We start from the raw sequence: 17,850 nt of genomic DNA, 5'->3' as shown, positions 1-17,850 counted from the left end.
TTATCATGATGTCTGGATAAGCAAGCGAAGAGAGAAGACACGCAGGAAAAAATGGGGAGAGAGTTTGGGGAAGGGCAAAATCCTGCATTTCTAACTGGTTGCTTCTGATTCAACTGACATGTATTGCAGGTAAAACAATAATGTTTGGCCTCAAAAATGCCAAACGGAAAAGAATATAAATACAGAAAATCATTTTAAACCATGGCATCCACCACAGTTTAAAATCATTTCAGAAATTATTCCAAATGTAATTGCACTATAATCACATCTTGTAGATAATTAATTGTTGGACTGTTGGACATTTGCAGTCCTGTTCAGTGATTTAGTATCTGCACATATAGACATATGAATCCATATTTTACATGTATGTTTTGCAAGTATTTGGGAAATTTTACTGGAAATCATTCTGCACCATGGACGTAATTGCACTGGGCAAGGTGATCTTTGAAACACCAATTTAACCTTGCATCAGTGGGTGAAATTAACCAAAAATTGAAAAACACACACAATATCACATGAGCAATTAGCAATGATAATTTAATATGACTAGGATATTTATTTACTCAAAATGAAGTAAAAAATGGCTTTGCCTCTTGAAACACAAATATATAACTATGAAAGAATAAAATAGAGTTGTCACAAATCACAGAGACTACCCACCTGACATTGCCTGGATCGTGCACTTTAAACATGTTTGGCTTCAGTTTGAAAATTTGTCATAAGCTTTGTGTTTTCAAGGTTAAGTACTTAATTACTTTTCCCCCTGTTCAATATGCAGACTGTAGAGAGATTTTGCTGCCAATGATGACAGATCAGCTGAAGTACCATTTGGAACGGCAGGAAGACCTGGAAGCCTGTTGCCAATTGGTCAGCAACATCCTGGAAGTACTTTACAGGAAAGATGTGGTTAGTAATTAAGTGTGTTTATTTAATACTGAAATCTTGAAAGTTTTCAGTACTGCTGTGAGTGGGCATAAGGCTAAAAGAAGAAGAGCTTCTTCTTGCCTTAGGGCTCTATTTTAGAAGGGAAAAAGCTAAAAGTTGGCATTGTGACAAGTATTTCGTTTATATTATTTTATACATCACACAATTTATCAGTAGGTAGGAGATCTGGATCCGGTAAGTGGGATGCAAGCACTTTAATTCTCTGTGCTGCTGTGGCACTTTGCAAAAGGAGGGAGCTGTGGGGCTTCTCTGCTGCATTTAAACATCACCCCTGAAGACTGCTAACAAACAATATTTAAACTACTGTCTTGGTAGGAGTCAGGTGATGCCAAAACTAGTTTCACCTGGTCCTATGAAGTTTTTGGCTCTGGTCTCCTCCTCAGTTTGACCAGATGCAGACTGGGCTCTTACAAATAGTACCTACTTCTTTGCTCAGTGGTCTGAATACACGGCTTCCTTGCTTCCCAGCTCAGTTCAAGTGCTGGGTAAGCACTTGCTTACTTTCACATTGTCATCCCTGACACATTTGCATTCCTAAGAGGCATAAAAAGAAAACTCAATAAGAACCTCATCTAATAAAACAATGCCCAGGAGTTGAGCTTGCTTCTTGACTTCATTCCCAGTTTCTGTCAGTGTAGGAATGAATAACTTTGCAGTGTGGACTTCTGCATTATATCCATGCTGCACTGCAAGACGAGGCCTTCAGTGCTTTGTGTATACAGTCTTCCGAAGGTGGCTTTAATTTTGTTTTATCAGCAAATAGGTTTGTTTGAACTCTGCGTGTGCTCATTTTAAAGTCTCACTATAGGATGTCTGTCCACGCTTTGACTTCACATTCGAAAAGGGATAGCTGTTGGAAAATAAAAACAAAATTTCTTAGCCACAAGCATTATTTTACATATGGCAAAAGTCAGAATGCTGGATGGGTAGTGTGCATTATTTATCAGGAATTTATGATGCACAGCAAAACTCCATGTTACCATCTTAAAACAATTTGCTTAGCATAGATGCCTGTTCAAACAGCCAAGTGAAAACAATGGGAACAGCAGTGCTCTTTGAGAACTATGACCTGAGGATGAGTTCCCTCTGAATTAAGCTTAACAGTAACATGGAATGTTCTGAGTCACTGAATCAGTAGGATATGGCATATAGTTTACAGGGTTGGGATTTTAAAATAGTTATATATGTAGGTCCATGGGTGTGACTGTCGGTGAGTTTTTTATTGTGTTATATTTCCATTGTTCCAAAATTCCCATTATGCAAATTTATTTTTTTATGAAAAGACTATTGTGCTTATTCTACTTGGACGTTTTATATGTACCTTCTTGGCTCACTAGCTCATAAAGGTTAGGGGACAGTTGTTTTAAATCTACTCAGTACCATTCAAGATGTTCAAGTTGCCCTGTGATACTGTTCAGTCTGATCATATTCTAGCATTCTGGGCTAAATGTGGCCTTGATGAACACAGTCCAACAGCAGGACTTAATTCCCTGCTCCCTCCCGCAAAAGGAGAGTTGAACTGAGGTATGCTTTGGGTGGTACAACCAATTACCTTGCTGTTTTCCTTACCTGCTGAGATAGCAAAGTTGAGGGCCCTCTGATTAGGAAGCTGTCAGTGATACCTGTTTAGAAGTCAAAGAAAGTAAAGATGAGTTGGCTGAATTGAGACACTTTGAAGGGATTTTTGGGGGGAAATGGTCAAGGGTATTTATTGGCTGAAGGTTTAATTATCAAGAGCAGGGAGGAAAGGGGCAGGATAAAAGAAGTTGTTATTGTGGCCAATGAAGCTAATTCTGTGCCTTCTTAAGGGGGGGGGGGGAGGCGAAAGACATGTGAAGAGGCAACCCTTAAATTATGTTTCCTTTGATGGAAATGCCATCATCATTTGTGGCCAAACTGTTAAAATGTGTGTTTCAGAAAGAGCAGCCTCACATGGATGTACAGAAGAAATAATCTATTTGACTATATAGTACAGAGGGGCCTTTTGAAAGGTTAAACTTCTGAAAATTTCTGAAAACAGTCTGAAAATTTCACTGTCAGTTCATGCAGTCACTAGAGAAGCATATCAATCTAGACAGAGAATGTATGTTGATTCAAATAAAAGCTTTAAAACTGGGCAGATTACGTCAATCTTCCTTCTTCCATTTGCCACAAGCAGAGGTTACTGGGTTTTCATGCAACAAAGGGTGGCTTTTTTCCTTTTCTCTTTTCACAAGTCACATTGTGAATTCTGACTGAATTGCTTTGTGGTATGTAATGATTGAGAGTCACACAACTTAGCTGGCATGGCATATTTGATATGGCAAGGATCTTCCTGGACTGAAAAGAAAGTCCAGGAAGAACCCAAAGCCCCTCAGGTAGTTGTGTAGATCAGGGGACTTCTCCAAGCTTAAAAGACAGGTGAAAATGTTGGAAGCAGGAATGCTTCTGAATACAAGTTGCTGGAAACCACAGGAGGCGGGGAGAGCTCTTGTGCTCTAATACTGATCGACTTTTCCCCTCAGGCATCTGATTGGGCACTGTGAGAACAGGATGCTGGACTAGATGGGCCATTGGCCTGCTCCTGAAGGCCCTTAAATTCTTTTGTAATGAAATGAGCAAAAGGCAACTTATCATTTATGTTGGGCTCTACCATGGAATGGTTGTATAGCAGCTTCCAAACCATGGCATTGAAAGGAGAAGCTGGAGCATAGGATTGATTGTTAGAAATTAAAGATTTCAGCTAAAAAAAAGTGGAATGGAGACAAGCACAAAGTTGTGCTTGCTGTTTATCTAGGTATGCGTGCTTTCCCCTTTTCTTCTGTGCCAGTTTGTTCCCCCTAGTCTAAGGCTGCATACATGCCACACATTTTAAGTACAAGACTTTCTCAAAAGCATATTGCTTCCTCCTCCCAAAATCTGAGAACTGTATTTTATGGGTGCCGGGAATTGTAGCTCTGTGAGTGGTAAACCACAGTTCTCAGATTTCTTTGGGGGAGGTAAAATGCTTTAGATCATGCATAGGCAAACTCGGCCCTCCAGATATTTTGGGACTACAACTCCCATCATCCTTGACCACTGGTCCTGTTAGCTAGGGATGATGGGAGTTGTAGTCCCAAAAAACATGTGGAGGGCCGAGTTTGCCTATGCCTGCTTTAGATGAAAGGCCTTGTACACAACCTTAATCAGTTTGTCTTTACAACAGTGTTGGAAGGTTTTACTGGACTTCCCATAGTGAACAGTAACTCAACAATTCAAATTAGTTCTTAATCTAAATTATTTGACACTGTATTCACAATTGCTGCTTTAAGGGTACACGGTTTTTATAACAAACTTCTGGAGTAGCCTTAGGTTGGTTTTTCAATGATTTCCTTTAATTTTCTGCTCTGCTTTGGTTTATAGGGACCGACACAGCGACATGTACAGATTATTATGGAGAAGCTACTGAGGACAGTAAACAGAACAGTCATATCAATGGGACGTGATTCAGAACTCATAGTAAGTGCCTATTGGCAAACTTCTAAAAATACTATGGCAGTTACTGTTCACAAAAGTGCATAATCCATTGGACATCTCTTCTGTGGAGTACTGCACAACATGTATGCAAGATCCTTGTTGTGATTATGAACTAGCCCAGTTAATTTAAGTATCTGAAGAAGTGTGCATGCACACAAAAGCTCATACCAATAACAAACTTGGTTGGTCACTAAGGTGCTACTGGAAGGAATTTTTTTTTATTTTGTTTCGACATTCAGTTGTGTTTCTCTTGTTATGACAGATGTCTCTTCTCACTTCAGCTGCATTTCTCTTTAAATGATTAAATCTTAAGCTCATTTCAGTGGTCTAAATATGCTTGGATATACACAGAAATGCTTTAATGATTAACTGGATGGTCCATACTTATTGTTTATTTATAAGCAACCTAGAGCAGCTATTTTAGTCCTTAACCAGTTTCTGATGCCTGGGGAGAAGTGACTGAGGTTAAAACAACAAGTTGAATCCATGCTAGATATAAAGGAGGCAGCGTTGGTTAGTATAACTCTTGGCGCAGGAGTTACCGGTATGCTTGCTCTAGGAGAAGCAGTATTTGCCTGCTTTGTCCCTGGAAAGCTGAAACCAGCAGTGGCCAACATACGTTCATATCAGCTGCTTTTATTATGGAGGCTTGACCCTTTTCGGAGCAGAGAGAGACCTTGCCACCACCTATATACGCTTTTGTAATTTCAAGGATTGATCCATGTAATATACTTTATGTGGAGATGACCTTAAAAAGGACTTGGAATCTATATCTAGTGCAGATGCCACAGCTGACAAATACAGCAATGTCTTGTTTCCCAACAAATACTCAAGTACTGTTGCAACAGTCACACTTGCATGTCCTTTAGGATATTCCAGTTAAGTTTCTCCGTCATATATATTTGCACTGGTATCAGGTAAAGTTAGCAACAGCAGGGAGCAAGGCTTTTCTTGCATTCTTTTGAGTCACTGGAATGATGACCTCTAGAGGAGGTGAGCAGAAAGTTCTCTGTTCTGTAGGTCCTACAAGATTTTCCTATCCAACCCACATAGCCTGGAATTGTCTGTATGACAGATGGACAGAAAAAGACAAGAGTTTGCTGTATATGGTTGGTTAGACCTTTATTGTTTGTTGCCAGTGCTTATGTTGTAACTCACAAAAATAATCAAAGAGCAAGTTAAACATACCCATTTTCAGAAATGTCAGCTGTCAAACATAAAAATTCCCATATTATTTAAATTTTAAAAATTCCCTTGGCAGTCAACACTGTTTTGGACCAATAAATGTAACTTTCTTCTTAAAGGCTTGTATACCTTGTTGCAACAGTTGGTCAGCAACCATCTAATTTTGAAATAATCTGATTGACAATATGCCCTATACTGTCATTTATGCAACTTTATCTAGGGATAGATTCCTCTATTCATTTCATAATTTTCCAGGTCAATGTCTTGAATCTGGCTTGATCGACGTGCAAAAAGATGATCATTTGTTGGCCTATTAAAGAATTTCCTGGTTAGAAAGCTAAGATGAGCAAGCACATATATAACAGGAAAAAGGTTAATTCCTGCATATAAGCAGCTCTTTTATGACCAGATTAATTTTAGCGTAACAAACTGAGGACGTGGCCTTCAAATATATAAAAAATTTTGTTTTGACACAATCAGCAAAAATACATTGAGTATATTACAATCAGAAGTATCCTGAGATGGTGCTACGGTTACAATTTGAGCCCAGTTTCGCCATATGTTGGCCTGACATTAGCATTATGTTTGGGTTTTTTTAAGTATAGAATCATAGATTTATGAATGTGTACTTTAAAGAAAGGATATCTTCTGACTTGAGTATTATAGGTGGCATTTTGAGGCTGATCTGATGAGGGACTTTTTTCTTAGTTACTATATTTTTGTTGGTTTGTCATAGCTTTCTTTTATAAATATAGTTTTATATTATTTTTATTCATTTTGAAGTAAACGTCCTTAAGCCTAGGAAAGGCAACTCAGGAAAACCTGTTTACCTAAATGAGATGCATTATTTAGATGTTTTCCTTTTTGGAGATGTCAGCAATGGGACATGTACTAATCAATACAGCAAAGACAAAAGGTTACAGCAGATAAAGTATTTAAATGGTTGTTCATCATCATCATCATCATCATCATCATTATTATTATTATTATTATTTGCTTTTTAGCTTGTTCCCCACACGCATAATATTATTTGTAGCTATAGGGGGGCAATATATTACCTGGCCTTGTAGTTACTGTCTTTCTTAAATGATTTATTCTGATCTATTCTCAAAATTTGATGGTTTTCACAGTCTTTTTCTTTTATCGTCTGAAATCCAGTAAATTTGTATTTGAACGCTGGCCAAACAAGTACATTGTATTAAAAATGAATACTGTGAACATGAACATGGCATTATAAAAGCATTGCATTTGAACATATTATAATTATTTAATGAATGCTGCCGGTACCAATAATTTTTAAAGGGACGCTTACTATTTAAGATTCACTGAATTTCTGAGAGAACTCATTCCAGTCATCCGAAGATGATTCACTTTTATAGTGTCAATAAAGTAGTAAAACTGCACTGCGAAGGTACTTTATTTTGCATCATCTTACCTTTCATGCATCAATGGCAGATTGAACTTTATGTGTTAATATTTATTTTTTAGTGTGTTTTGTTCTTCTCTCTCTTTTTTCCATTTTGGAGGGGGTCATCACCGAATTTGGATTTGACGCTAAACTGGTACAGCATAATTCGGTGGTACAATGGTTATGAGACTGAATGTCTAAATCCACAGCAGCTAGAATAGTACCTTTACACAAATGTGATTCACCTTGTACAGTCTCAAGAAAATTCAAATATACAAAAATGAATAGGGAGAAGTCATGTTTTACATCTGATCTTTTATTTAAATTCTTCTCAAGAAGCTTTGTGACAGTTCTTAACATGGCTGAGGAGGAAGAAGCTTGGTTTATAGCACAATGCCAATTGGGGATTACTCTCAAGTTCAGTAGGGTTTACTCCCAGGAAAATCTGCATTGGATCACACCCATAAAATGCCATATGAAACTTTGACCTTGCAACTGTTTACTAACAAATAGGCCTTGCAATTCTATATATGCTCACCTGGGAATAAGCCAGACTGAACTCAGTGAAGTATTTTTTTTTTTAGTATATATGTATAGGATCACAATGTTAACGTATCTGTGGAAAAGTAAACTATATGCAAAGCTGTAGGAAAGCATCAGATACATACTTCAAAGTGATACTGGTGAGACGCATTTTCAGAATAATCATTGCCTTATTTTAAATTCACAGCTGACACTATTCTTTTCACTCCCAGTGTCAGGCATTCCCTTTCTCCAACGAAACCCCTCATAATTCCAGTCCTGTGACAACTAAGGCAACAAATTATACACCTGGATTAGGAAGGTAATGCTATAGAAGCCCAGACTTGATGGTGTCTTCACATCAGAGTTAGTGCTTTGTCCTGTGAACATTCTTCATAACAAAAATAAATTAACCAGCTAGAAGCATACTATTCAAAAGATGAGGCTGGGTATTCCCTGTATTTCAAGGTAATATTTAGAAATGAAAAAAATAGAATCTTGAGGTATCTTGTAAAGAGCTTAAAGTGACAAAATCTTTCATAGGCATAAATGAGATTCAGTCACTAGGGTGGACAAGCTCATAGGTATAGATGGGTCCAGGCAATCTCTTGAAAGCTTGTTCTCAATTGCATGACACCACATGTGAGATGACCACTGATTCTGGTAATTATTATTTATTAAATCTATACACTGCCCTTCATTTGAACATCACAGGGCAGCTTACAACATGAAAACACAAAATATAGAACATAACAAACAAACAAATAAATAAATAAACAAACACCTCCCCAAAGATTTAATTAAGAAGCAAAACATTCGATGAGCTTGCTTTTTCATAGTTGAATTTTTAATCTACATCTAGAGCATTTAGAACTTTGGGAAATCTTTTCTATGACCAGACTGGATGTTCCACCTGCTTCAGGTTGCATTTAGGAAATTCTGGTCCTCCCCAAACCCTGTGTAGCTCCTTAATAAGAACTTAAGAATGTGCTGGATCAGGCCAATGACCCATCTAGTCCAGTACCCAGTTCTCACAGTGGCCAGTCAAGTGCCTGTGGGAAACCAGGGAGCAGAATATGAGCACAAGAGTACTCTTGCCTTGCAAGATTTCCAGCAACTGGTTTACTGCCTCCAGTTGTGGAGGTAGTGCATAACCATAGTAGACAATCATAGCCCTCTCCTCCATGAATTTGTCTAGTCTTTTTAAAAGCCATCCAAGTTGGTGGCCATCACTGCCTCCTGGGGCAGCAAGTTCCATTGTGTGACAGTAGGCCATGTGATGTTGGACAAGGAGTGGGCCATGGCCAGGTACAGTAGGGGCTCCCCACTTGAGTGTACGAACTGATCTTCACTATTACAGCGGAAGAACAAAAATGAGAAAGGTAAAGAGACTGGAAGCTCAGTTTGCTGATACTTCTAAAATCCCAAGTTGTCCTTAAGAATTAAAACACACTTAGAACAATGTAGTTTGAATGGTGCTATTTGTTCCTCCAGATACAGAAAATTTGATCCTAGGATAAAGTGGTGCATGTAGCATTTACTTATTCAAAAAGACATGCATAATTCAAATGATTTGTTAAGAAATGTTAAATTATTAACCATTGTGCCTTTTAACCTTACTGTTGTGCAAATTGAGAGGTGATGTTAAAAGGGTAGAGGGGAAAGGTCCAAAATAATGGGCAGCATATTCAACCCACAAAATTCAGCATTTACTATCACATTATTCCTTGGAAACCATAAGGGCTATAAAGTTACCAAAATCGGTTTTGTAAGGTTCTAAGGATGGCCGACGGAGGAAGAAGCAAGATGCAGAGGAAGGCACTTGTGCACACAATTTCTTTGGCGAATTTCGTTGCAAAATCTACACAGAAATGTGTTCGACATATTGCAAGGGTGCTTTCTGATAACTTTTCCTTCACAGATTGCAGCTATTTTGCGATAAATCAATGATTCTGCTTGTGTAATTGTTCAGACCACTGCATCTTAGTGCTGTGAATGAGGGAACTGACAATGGAAGGCAAATTGGCTTATCACATGTTAAAACTATTAAGTGGAATAGAAATTTATTCAAATTGCACAGTAGTGATGCTGTATAAACCAGCCATGATCGACTGCTGGATATGCCCTTCTATTTGTTCATATTTACGTTGAAATGAAAGTTATGGAAAACAAGCTTTTAAAACACTTACTTGGAACCTGAAATTAAATAAAATTTATAAGCTATTGTTTTTCTTTGGGTTTGGATAGACATTTTATGGGTTGGGCTAAGTTTTGCCCCTCTATGAATGGGAGGACTCATTGCATTCACAGAAATAACTAGGATTTAATGAGTTATTTTCACCAATTCCAACTTCTCCCTCCAGCCTGCCAGTGCGACTTCTTGTGCTCTTGCTTAGGGTCTCTATCTCTGCAGTGCATCTTGTCAAGTGACATAGTGGGAAAGAGCATTCAGCAAAAGTCACCAACTTGCTTCCCTCCCTCCAGAATGAAATAGGACTCTGGTTGCTTTTATCCTATACATGGTTCTGCACCTCTTACCCTCACAAAAATATTGTGGCTGAGAAAGCAAATGGTGAGCTTTCATGGCTTTGCAGAAATTTGATCCAAAGTCTTAGTCACACTATTCCAAACATGGCAATGGATCTATTCCCAAGCAAATCATACTTCCTGCCATCACTGTACTTTTTATTCTAGACTTCATAATTTATGAAAATCTGTCATGCTGCTTCATGTGGGGGAAAATATAATAATATGGATCTCTATTAGCTGGGATGTAGTCTCAGTCTGTTCATTTAATCAGTTTTTAATTGAGCCTTGTGAAGTTATAGCCTCAAGAATGAACATAAATTCAGAGTCTACAGTCCTAAATGCTTTTTCTAATTTACAGGCAAAATTACTTATGCTAAATATTGTATTGCCTGTATTTGTCCCCCTTCCCTTTTTCTGCATAGCATCTTTAGCCGTTTGCAGCATATGTGCATTTTTTTTTTTTACTCCTCTTTTCTGTTGAACACAGCCAGAAAAGAATGTGCTGGTAGCCAGGAACCAGCATGGCTTTATCAAAAATTAGTCATGTCAAACAAACCTTATCTCATTCTCATATATATATATATATATATATATATATATATATATATATATAGTTTGGTAGAGCATGGGAATGTTGGAGCCATAGTATATCTTGATTTCAGAAGAGCATTTGACAGTCTCTCATGATATCCTTGTTGACAAACTCATAAAATGTAACCTGCTTGATACTGTTGCTAGATGGATCCAAAAACGATTAAACAATAGTACCCAGTAACTGTTTGTTTAATGCCTCTATGTCATCATGGAGGGAGGTCTTACTTATACTCCCAATGCTTACTGGATTTTTACAGCCACTTACCCTTTTGATTTTACAGCTCAGAGGCTCTTGTCTAATATGTAACCTAATAATGTTTGTGTGTGTGTGGGTCCCTCCTCCCTTCTGTGATCAGTGGATTTGGTTAACCATTTTTATCTAAGTAATATCCTTTGGAAAAATCTTTTTATTGTGAAGCTGTCACTATAATCTCTAGTATATGCCTTCTTCACATTTGTCTTCTAAATTTATTATTATCATGTTAGTCCCCACACCACCCATTTATCAGTTTTTTGGGGGTCTTGATGATGGGGAAAGAACTTGGGCCTGACCTGGGCTTAGGGTTTCCTTCAGCCAAGGGCTCTCCTTGATTCTAGGACTGGATGCCACAACCAGGAAAATGCTCAGTGAAGCTGCAAGAGACCAGTTTCATTCCCAGTAGGCTACTTTGGGACAATGTGGTCAAATCTGTAGTGTTAAGAGCAACTGAAGAGAAAAAGGAGGACTCCAGCAGCAGGACTGCCACTGTTTCTTCCCCTTAAGAAACTGGCATCCCCAGCAAATCACTGCCAGTTGCCCACCCTTCCATAGCTGCCACCCTTCTCCCTGAGGAAAATCTTGACTGCTGTCTGCTGTGGGCCTCTGCTTGACCAGCTATCTAGGCTAGCATTTCTTGCCGGCCATTTTGGTTCATCTAGGTTGACCCTAAGAGTACCCGAACAGGGAAGCTGGAAACAGAACAGGATGTTGAAAGTACTCTCCCATGTTGCAAGCTTCCTGTATATGTAAAAAGAAAGCAATTTCCTACATACTTACCCACTGTTTCTGCCTCAAGGATCCTTACCCCTGAAGACTGATTTTGCATGGAGGTTGAGGATACAGGCAACCTACAAGGGCACTGAAGACTGGCTGTCGTTGTTAGGGCAGCTGTAGTGGGTAGCTAACCTCCATCAGTTGACAGCTCAATGATAAGTTAGGTTTTTAATACTGCATGATAGGATTCCAGTATGCCAGCATTTCCAAGACTATCTAGTAGAGCAATTACTTTGGTAATCTTTAATATATTGTGAGATATGTCAGTGTTATCATTTGTGTATTGTAGGAGGTAATGGTGGGGGGCTGAAGGTAATAAAATAATGGCTTGGCTACGGCTGTCTACTGAATTTAATATTGGAGGCAAGTTTAAAACTGGACTTTCTGGTTCAGTTCACTTACGGTAGACTGAATATCATGGCGCTACACAAGCAATACGATCCTTGTCTGATTTATTTCATACACTAGGAGGCATAGTATTGCCTTATGGTATAATCTAATTGCAATCAAGTCATACTTGGTTTGCCCTCTATGAAATTGTTCATCTATTGCAGAATGTGAGCATTTCAAGTGTACCTGTACTTTCATAAAAAAAATAAAAAACCCACTTAACAGGCTGCATTCAGCTAAATGAATTGGGGAGTATATTTCAAGAGAGTACACATTAATTTAAATAGCGTGCACCCATACTTTATTGATATCGAAATAATGCTAAGAAATGTTGAAAGCCCATTGCTTCCTTCTAACACAATGAATACTGTGCCTTTATGATGCCGTTAGTGGCAATGATAATTACTAAGTTAATAGAGAAGGAGCTTGGTACTGTTGCAGAGGTGCAGTTGGGCTAATGCTATCTTGACAACTAGTTCAGCTTTAAATTGCTCATGAAAAATTAATCTGTTAAATTTAGAAAACTTGATACAGTATAGCAATGAAATGTTGTGGCAGGGAGGGGGGAGGATAGAGACAGCACAGCCAGTAATTTGTTGTACAGAAATTTTCGGAAGCAAAAATATTTAAAATAAAAGCAAACAATTCATATTTTAGTGTTTATAATTTTAATATTTTTTTCCATTTTATCCTGACTCTGTAAAGTATCTTACAGTGGTGTATTTTTTTTAAGAAAACAAGTGATATTTACATGTATTGTTTCCCAATAATTCCAAAACAAAGAACTATGTTGCTTTATGGGAATTATGCAAACTTAGAAAATATTGTCCCTGTAGTATGAAAATAGCAAGTAATATAAAATTACTGCAGCATTTATTGGTTTGAAATGGAATCAAAGCATGATATGGAAGTGTGTTTATAAATAAACCAGTGGTTGTAACCACATGATATTGCTAATGAATACAGCAGCAACTTATGGAGTATGCCAGATTGGAGAATGAAAATACACTTACTTTTAGGTGTCCTACCTGGTTTTATACGAGATCGCAATAAAGTGGAACTATCGTCATCTCACATTTCAATCACGTATTGTACTTGGCTACAAATTTTAAAGAATTAAATTGTCCCTCCATAAAATTCTAAATTGTGCCTGAGTGATCCTAAATGTAATACAATATGATACGGTTTACACACTTGCAGAGAACATTTTATTACAAGTTACATAGTATGGTACGATAACACAATATGTAATTTTGAGCAAGAATATGTATTTTACCTTTTGAATAGAGGAAGTGTAGGAATTAAAATTTGTCAGCGTTTTAGGAAAAATACTCCGTTCATGTATATAGAACATTTAATTTAGTTTCATTTTTTCAGCTTCAAAATGGTTTCCCAGCACCTCTTTTTCCACCTTGATACCTGTATAATGTAGCTTTTGTGTTACTTGGCAACAAGCAAAATACTGTTTTTGTAGATTTGTATGTAAATGGAAACCCATGAGAATATGGGCTATTTCTGTAACACAGAGATCAAATGCTAAGAATATCAGAGAGCTGTTTGTTTAAAATATGTGTAGTTGTATACTATCCGTATTTTGGCCCGGGTACGAAAACACTTAAATTTGTTAAGGGCTGTAAACCAGCAGGTATTTACCATACATACCAGAAGACTGCACACTTTTTCGTTATGCATTTCTTGCAGCTAACAATCTTTAAGCCAGACAACCTTTGCATTGATTTAAGTCCTAACCTGGTTTTGTGTTGGTGGGGTTGGGTGAGGCGAAGGGGCAGTGAAGGCTGCTGGAGGGGGAGGGGAATGGAGAAAGCACACATATGCATGTGCAGTTTTCAGCAAGCACATTTATAACTTGTGAGATAGTGACTGTAGAGCTTGGACTATTGACCCAATTTGTTGTTGTTTGAGGGGATGAATGCATATAGCTGGGCTTCTGTCACTGAATGGTAACTACCTGCCTTGGATGGCAAACTATATTTTCGATTTGGGGGAATTTTCAAATGCGTTTTGGGGTGTATTATGGGTTATAGTGTCAGCAGAAGTAAACAGAAGTCTCTACACATGCAGACTTCCCATTTGTACTTCTTTGGATCAAGATAATGGCCATGATCCTCTTTAAGACCATGCATCAATGGTCAAAGGAACTGAGCTGCTCTGTATGTGAAGATGTTTGCAGTACCATAATAAACATCTTAGTTTAATATACATATGCTTATATTTGAGGATTTTGTTTTCATAAAAATAATATATTTTATGTTCTGAGATATTTGGAATTCTAAAATATTTATGGTGGGATCTTTTGTAAACAGGTTTTGAACTTTAATTAAAAACATTATAAAATACATTGTTTCATTCTCCCCCGTCCAACATAAAACAATTGCACTTTCCTTCATGGCACGGAAATGCCTTTCTCATCCTTCAGCTTTCGCAAAAAAATATTTTGGAATATGTACAATGATTTGTAGCCCTCTTGGAATTTTACTAAAAAGGTGTGAATTTTTCGTTAAAGCATAAATAGGAAGTACTGTTTGAAGCTGACCATAACAATCACATACTGCATTTTCATAACTCATTAAGTGAAGCATTTATCTTCCCCCTAAAAATGACCAAACTGCTTTTTTGGGGAGCCATATAAAATTGGCAATATTTAAATAATGACTTTGAGATTGAAGTAGGTGGAGTATAGCATGTCACACACTTGTTTCTCCTTTTTTGTGTGGAATTCTACCAGTAAAATTATTTCCCCTTTTTGTTGCTTCCCAGTATTGAAAAAATGCTTGTTCAAGACATGAAATTGTAGACCTAATAGCTTGCATATACCCTGTTGAAAATTAAACTAGAAAGGATCTGAGAAGTCCGACTTAATCCTAAAGTTTACAAGGAAAATCATTATAACATACTTTTTCCCTCTTGAGACACGATTTAAAAACATGGGGGGAAATCAGGATACAACACAACCAAATTTAAGAACTTCCTTATTGTATTGATATTGGTGAGAATTTAGTATTCGGCTTCCTCCTCTTGAAATTTGTGGGTAATAAAGAAAGTGGATGGCTCATGCCCAAGGTTTACAGTTGAGGGTGAATTTTAAATGTTACTCTTAAGGTTACCAGTTTTTTCCCCAATGAATCCCGGGACACTTTTCAACTTCAATGGATTTTGTATGGGGACTGATTTGTAAATCCATAACCTTATCTTAAAGTTGTCTGTTTTCACATTTTCATTCAAGGTTTTGATCTGTTAATACTGAACGAAATATGGAGGTCAGGATGGTTGGCTGTCTTTCTTGAATGCGCAACTAAATAAAATTGCCAGGCTCTTGTGAACTTTTAAAAAGCACAACACATTATAAAATTTCTGGCACAGTGTGTCAATAGTGTATAGTGTTTTTCAAGACTGAATTACAAAAGAGTATTAAATTGTGGCAGCTGCCAATGATCTGTTACTTTAATGTTATCCATCTCTTCTCCTCCCCCCCCTCCCAAAATATGGTGCCAAGAATATATAATTTTAGCTGTTGGGTACCAACAGATTAAAAATGATATCTAAGAGAGCTAAGAGCCCCTAGCTTTGACCCTGTCAACTTTTCAGTGATTAAAGGCATGTCCTGACTTTGGGTGGCTTTTCACTGCTCCCCGTATAAAGTGAGCAGTAGGTCTGGCAATGAAAATGACACTAAATAAAAGGTGCCAGCATTTAACTGAGATGCAATCACTTGGCTTAATGCTACAGCACATAAAGGCAAGTTTACACATAGTCACATCTTAAAGATTATTCATGGTCTCAGACCATTTGAAAATATTGTGCTTTCCTCAGGATTTTATGTGCTGAAAATGGCACTACCCAACCCCAGCATATTTGGAAAATTAGATGTACAACGAAGGCCTTTGGAACCAAAAGGCTTGCTCTTCGCCTTCACAAAAAGAAATCAAAACAAATCTTACTTGAATTGATATACTCAGATGTGAGCAAGATGGCAGTTTGACATTAAAATGTTTCTTTAAAAAATGATTGTGGGTTGAGGGACTTGGGGGAGAGTAGTTTTACTTTTCTAACCTAAATTTCTATCCTGGTTTTTAAAATTCTTTTACATCCCACACTGGTGAAATTTGAATACAAAGTTGGCAAGGTGTGATTTAACGCCTTGCTCCTGAAAGTTAGTTCATAGGTACAAAGGCCTTTTTGGTACATATGGTGAGAACAGAATGCTTCTTTAATATTGTCAGTATAACACTTGCTGACAGTCACCTGCTCAGATTACCAAGATCCCTTTTTTAAAAATTCCACAACTTTGCGTGTGGATGTGTTTGTTTGTTTTTTGAAGAAGGCCTTAAAATTCCATATATTACGGAGTTAGTTAAAGAAACCAGAGTTTCCATCTTCCGTGCTTTTTTGATTCAGTTTTGGATTTTTGCTTGGGAGTTGAGGAGTAACTCTCCTGGGAATAAGGCAAAGGTGCAACCTGAGTTTCCTCAATAGGATGAAGTTTTCTCAGAACTGGCTGTAGTTTGTCTTCTTGCTGCTTAAAATCTAATTCCACACTAAATAGTGGAAGGAAAAGAAGAAAACCAAAATCAGTTGTCAAGGTAAAGATTTTAGGTAAGTCAACATTGAAAATGAGTGTGACATGCTGAAGAAAATCAAATGTCTACATTCCTTCAACAGAACACATTGACAAGTATATTATAAAATAGTTACGAAGAAGGTTGAAATATATAACAAACTTGAAATGTGTCAACTAAATAATGATGTGAGACCTATGTTACCCCATAGCATCATACCAAGTCAGATCATTTGGGTCAGTATTTTCTACATCTCCCATTATCCCTGACCATTGGCCATGCAGGCTGGGGCTAATGGGAGTTGGAGCCCACAATATCTGAAACAGGCCATATTGACTACCCCAGACTACAATTACTGGTAAAGGCTCTTCTGAGTTTTAGACAGAAGTCTATCCCACAACTACTTTAGATGCCATGGATTAAAACTGGGATATTTTGCATTGAAAGCATGTCATTTTACCTTTAAGATATATGCCCCTTCTCTGCTGACTCCTTCTCTACCCCTCTCCCCAAAATATTTAGTTGTAAGATGTTCTTGTACTTTGTGCACTTGCAGTCTGACACTAACTGGGTCTCTGTTTGGGTTGAGGGTTTGGCATTTGTAACCCCTTGTGCAAACATGGTAATTCATGCACCTGCTAACTGTACGGTATCTCTGTGAGTGTCTGGGGATATTTTTAAGATTTAGAAATTATGCCTCTTACTCCTAAAGAGATTTATTGTGAAATGAAAGCTGTGTTGCTCTTGTCCAATACCAGAACATTATGAGACATTGGAGTAAAGGTAGAAAACTCCCACTGGGAGAGGGACATGCAAAACAATACAGGGTTTTATGTTAAACACATTGTGTTTCTGACATTTGGTGGAATCATAGAATTGTGGAATTGGAAGAGACCCAGAGGGTCATCTAGTCCAACCCTGCAATGAAGGAACAATATCCTGATCCAGGATAAATTAGTTTAACCCTGTACTAGCTGCAGTCTTCTGTTTGGATCATAAAGTATGCTGCAACAACCTCTTGGATGATTCACAATTACTTGTTGGGAATTACCTCAGAAACCATGATAGAGTAAGGTTGCAGCTAATGAGGGATAAATTAAGAAGTTCCATCTACTTGGGGTAAACAACTGGATGAAAACCCTTGCCTAGTTGTTCTTAAGCTACCAACTTCA

At 37.6% G+C, this 17,850-nt stretch overlaps 2 protein-coding genes across 7 annotated transcripts in view; one reads left to right on the top strand and one right to left on the bottom strand.

The window, feature by feature from the left end:
- DOCK1 (dedicator of cytokinesis 1) overlaps nucleotides 1-17,850 on the top strand; it is a 371,865-nt gene that overhangs the window by 117,285 nt on the left and 236,730 nt on the right. For all 4 annotated transcript variants that reach the window (XM_083740981.1, XM_083740979.1, XM_083740982.1 and 1 more), the window contains exons 26-27: nucleotides 779-906; nucleotides 4,327-4,422. In XM_083740981.1, coding sequence (XP_083597107.1) covers nucleotides 779-906; nucleotides 4,327-4,422 — 224 coding nt within the window. The remainder of the gene's footprint in view (nucleotides 1-778; nucleotides 907-4,326; nucleotides 4,423-17,850) is intronic.
- Nucleotides 13,287-17,850, bottom strand: part of INSYN2A (inhibitory synaptic factor 2A) — a 61,253-nt gene continuing 56,689 nt past the window's right edge. For all 3 annotated transcript variants that reach the window (XM_083741083.1, XM_083741085.1, XM_083741084.1), the window contains one exon: nucleotides 13,287-16,657. In XM_083741083.1, coding sequence (XP_083597209.1) covers nucleotides 16,474-16,657 — 184 coding nt within the window. In that variant the 3' untranslated portion in view covers nucleotides 13,287-16,473. The remainder of the gene's footprint in view (nucleotides 16,658-17,850) is intronic.

This window comes from Podarcis gaigeae, assembly GCF_964106915.1.
Source record: "Podarcis gaigeae genome assembly, chromosome: 5".
Classification (NCBI taxonomy): Eukaryota; Metazoa; Chordata; class Lepidosauria; order Squamata; family Lacertidae; genus Podarcis; species Podarcis gaigeae.
The sequence above is the reverse complement of the archived record's forward strand: the minus strand, read 5'-3'. Positions and strand labels throughout refer to the sequence as shown.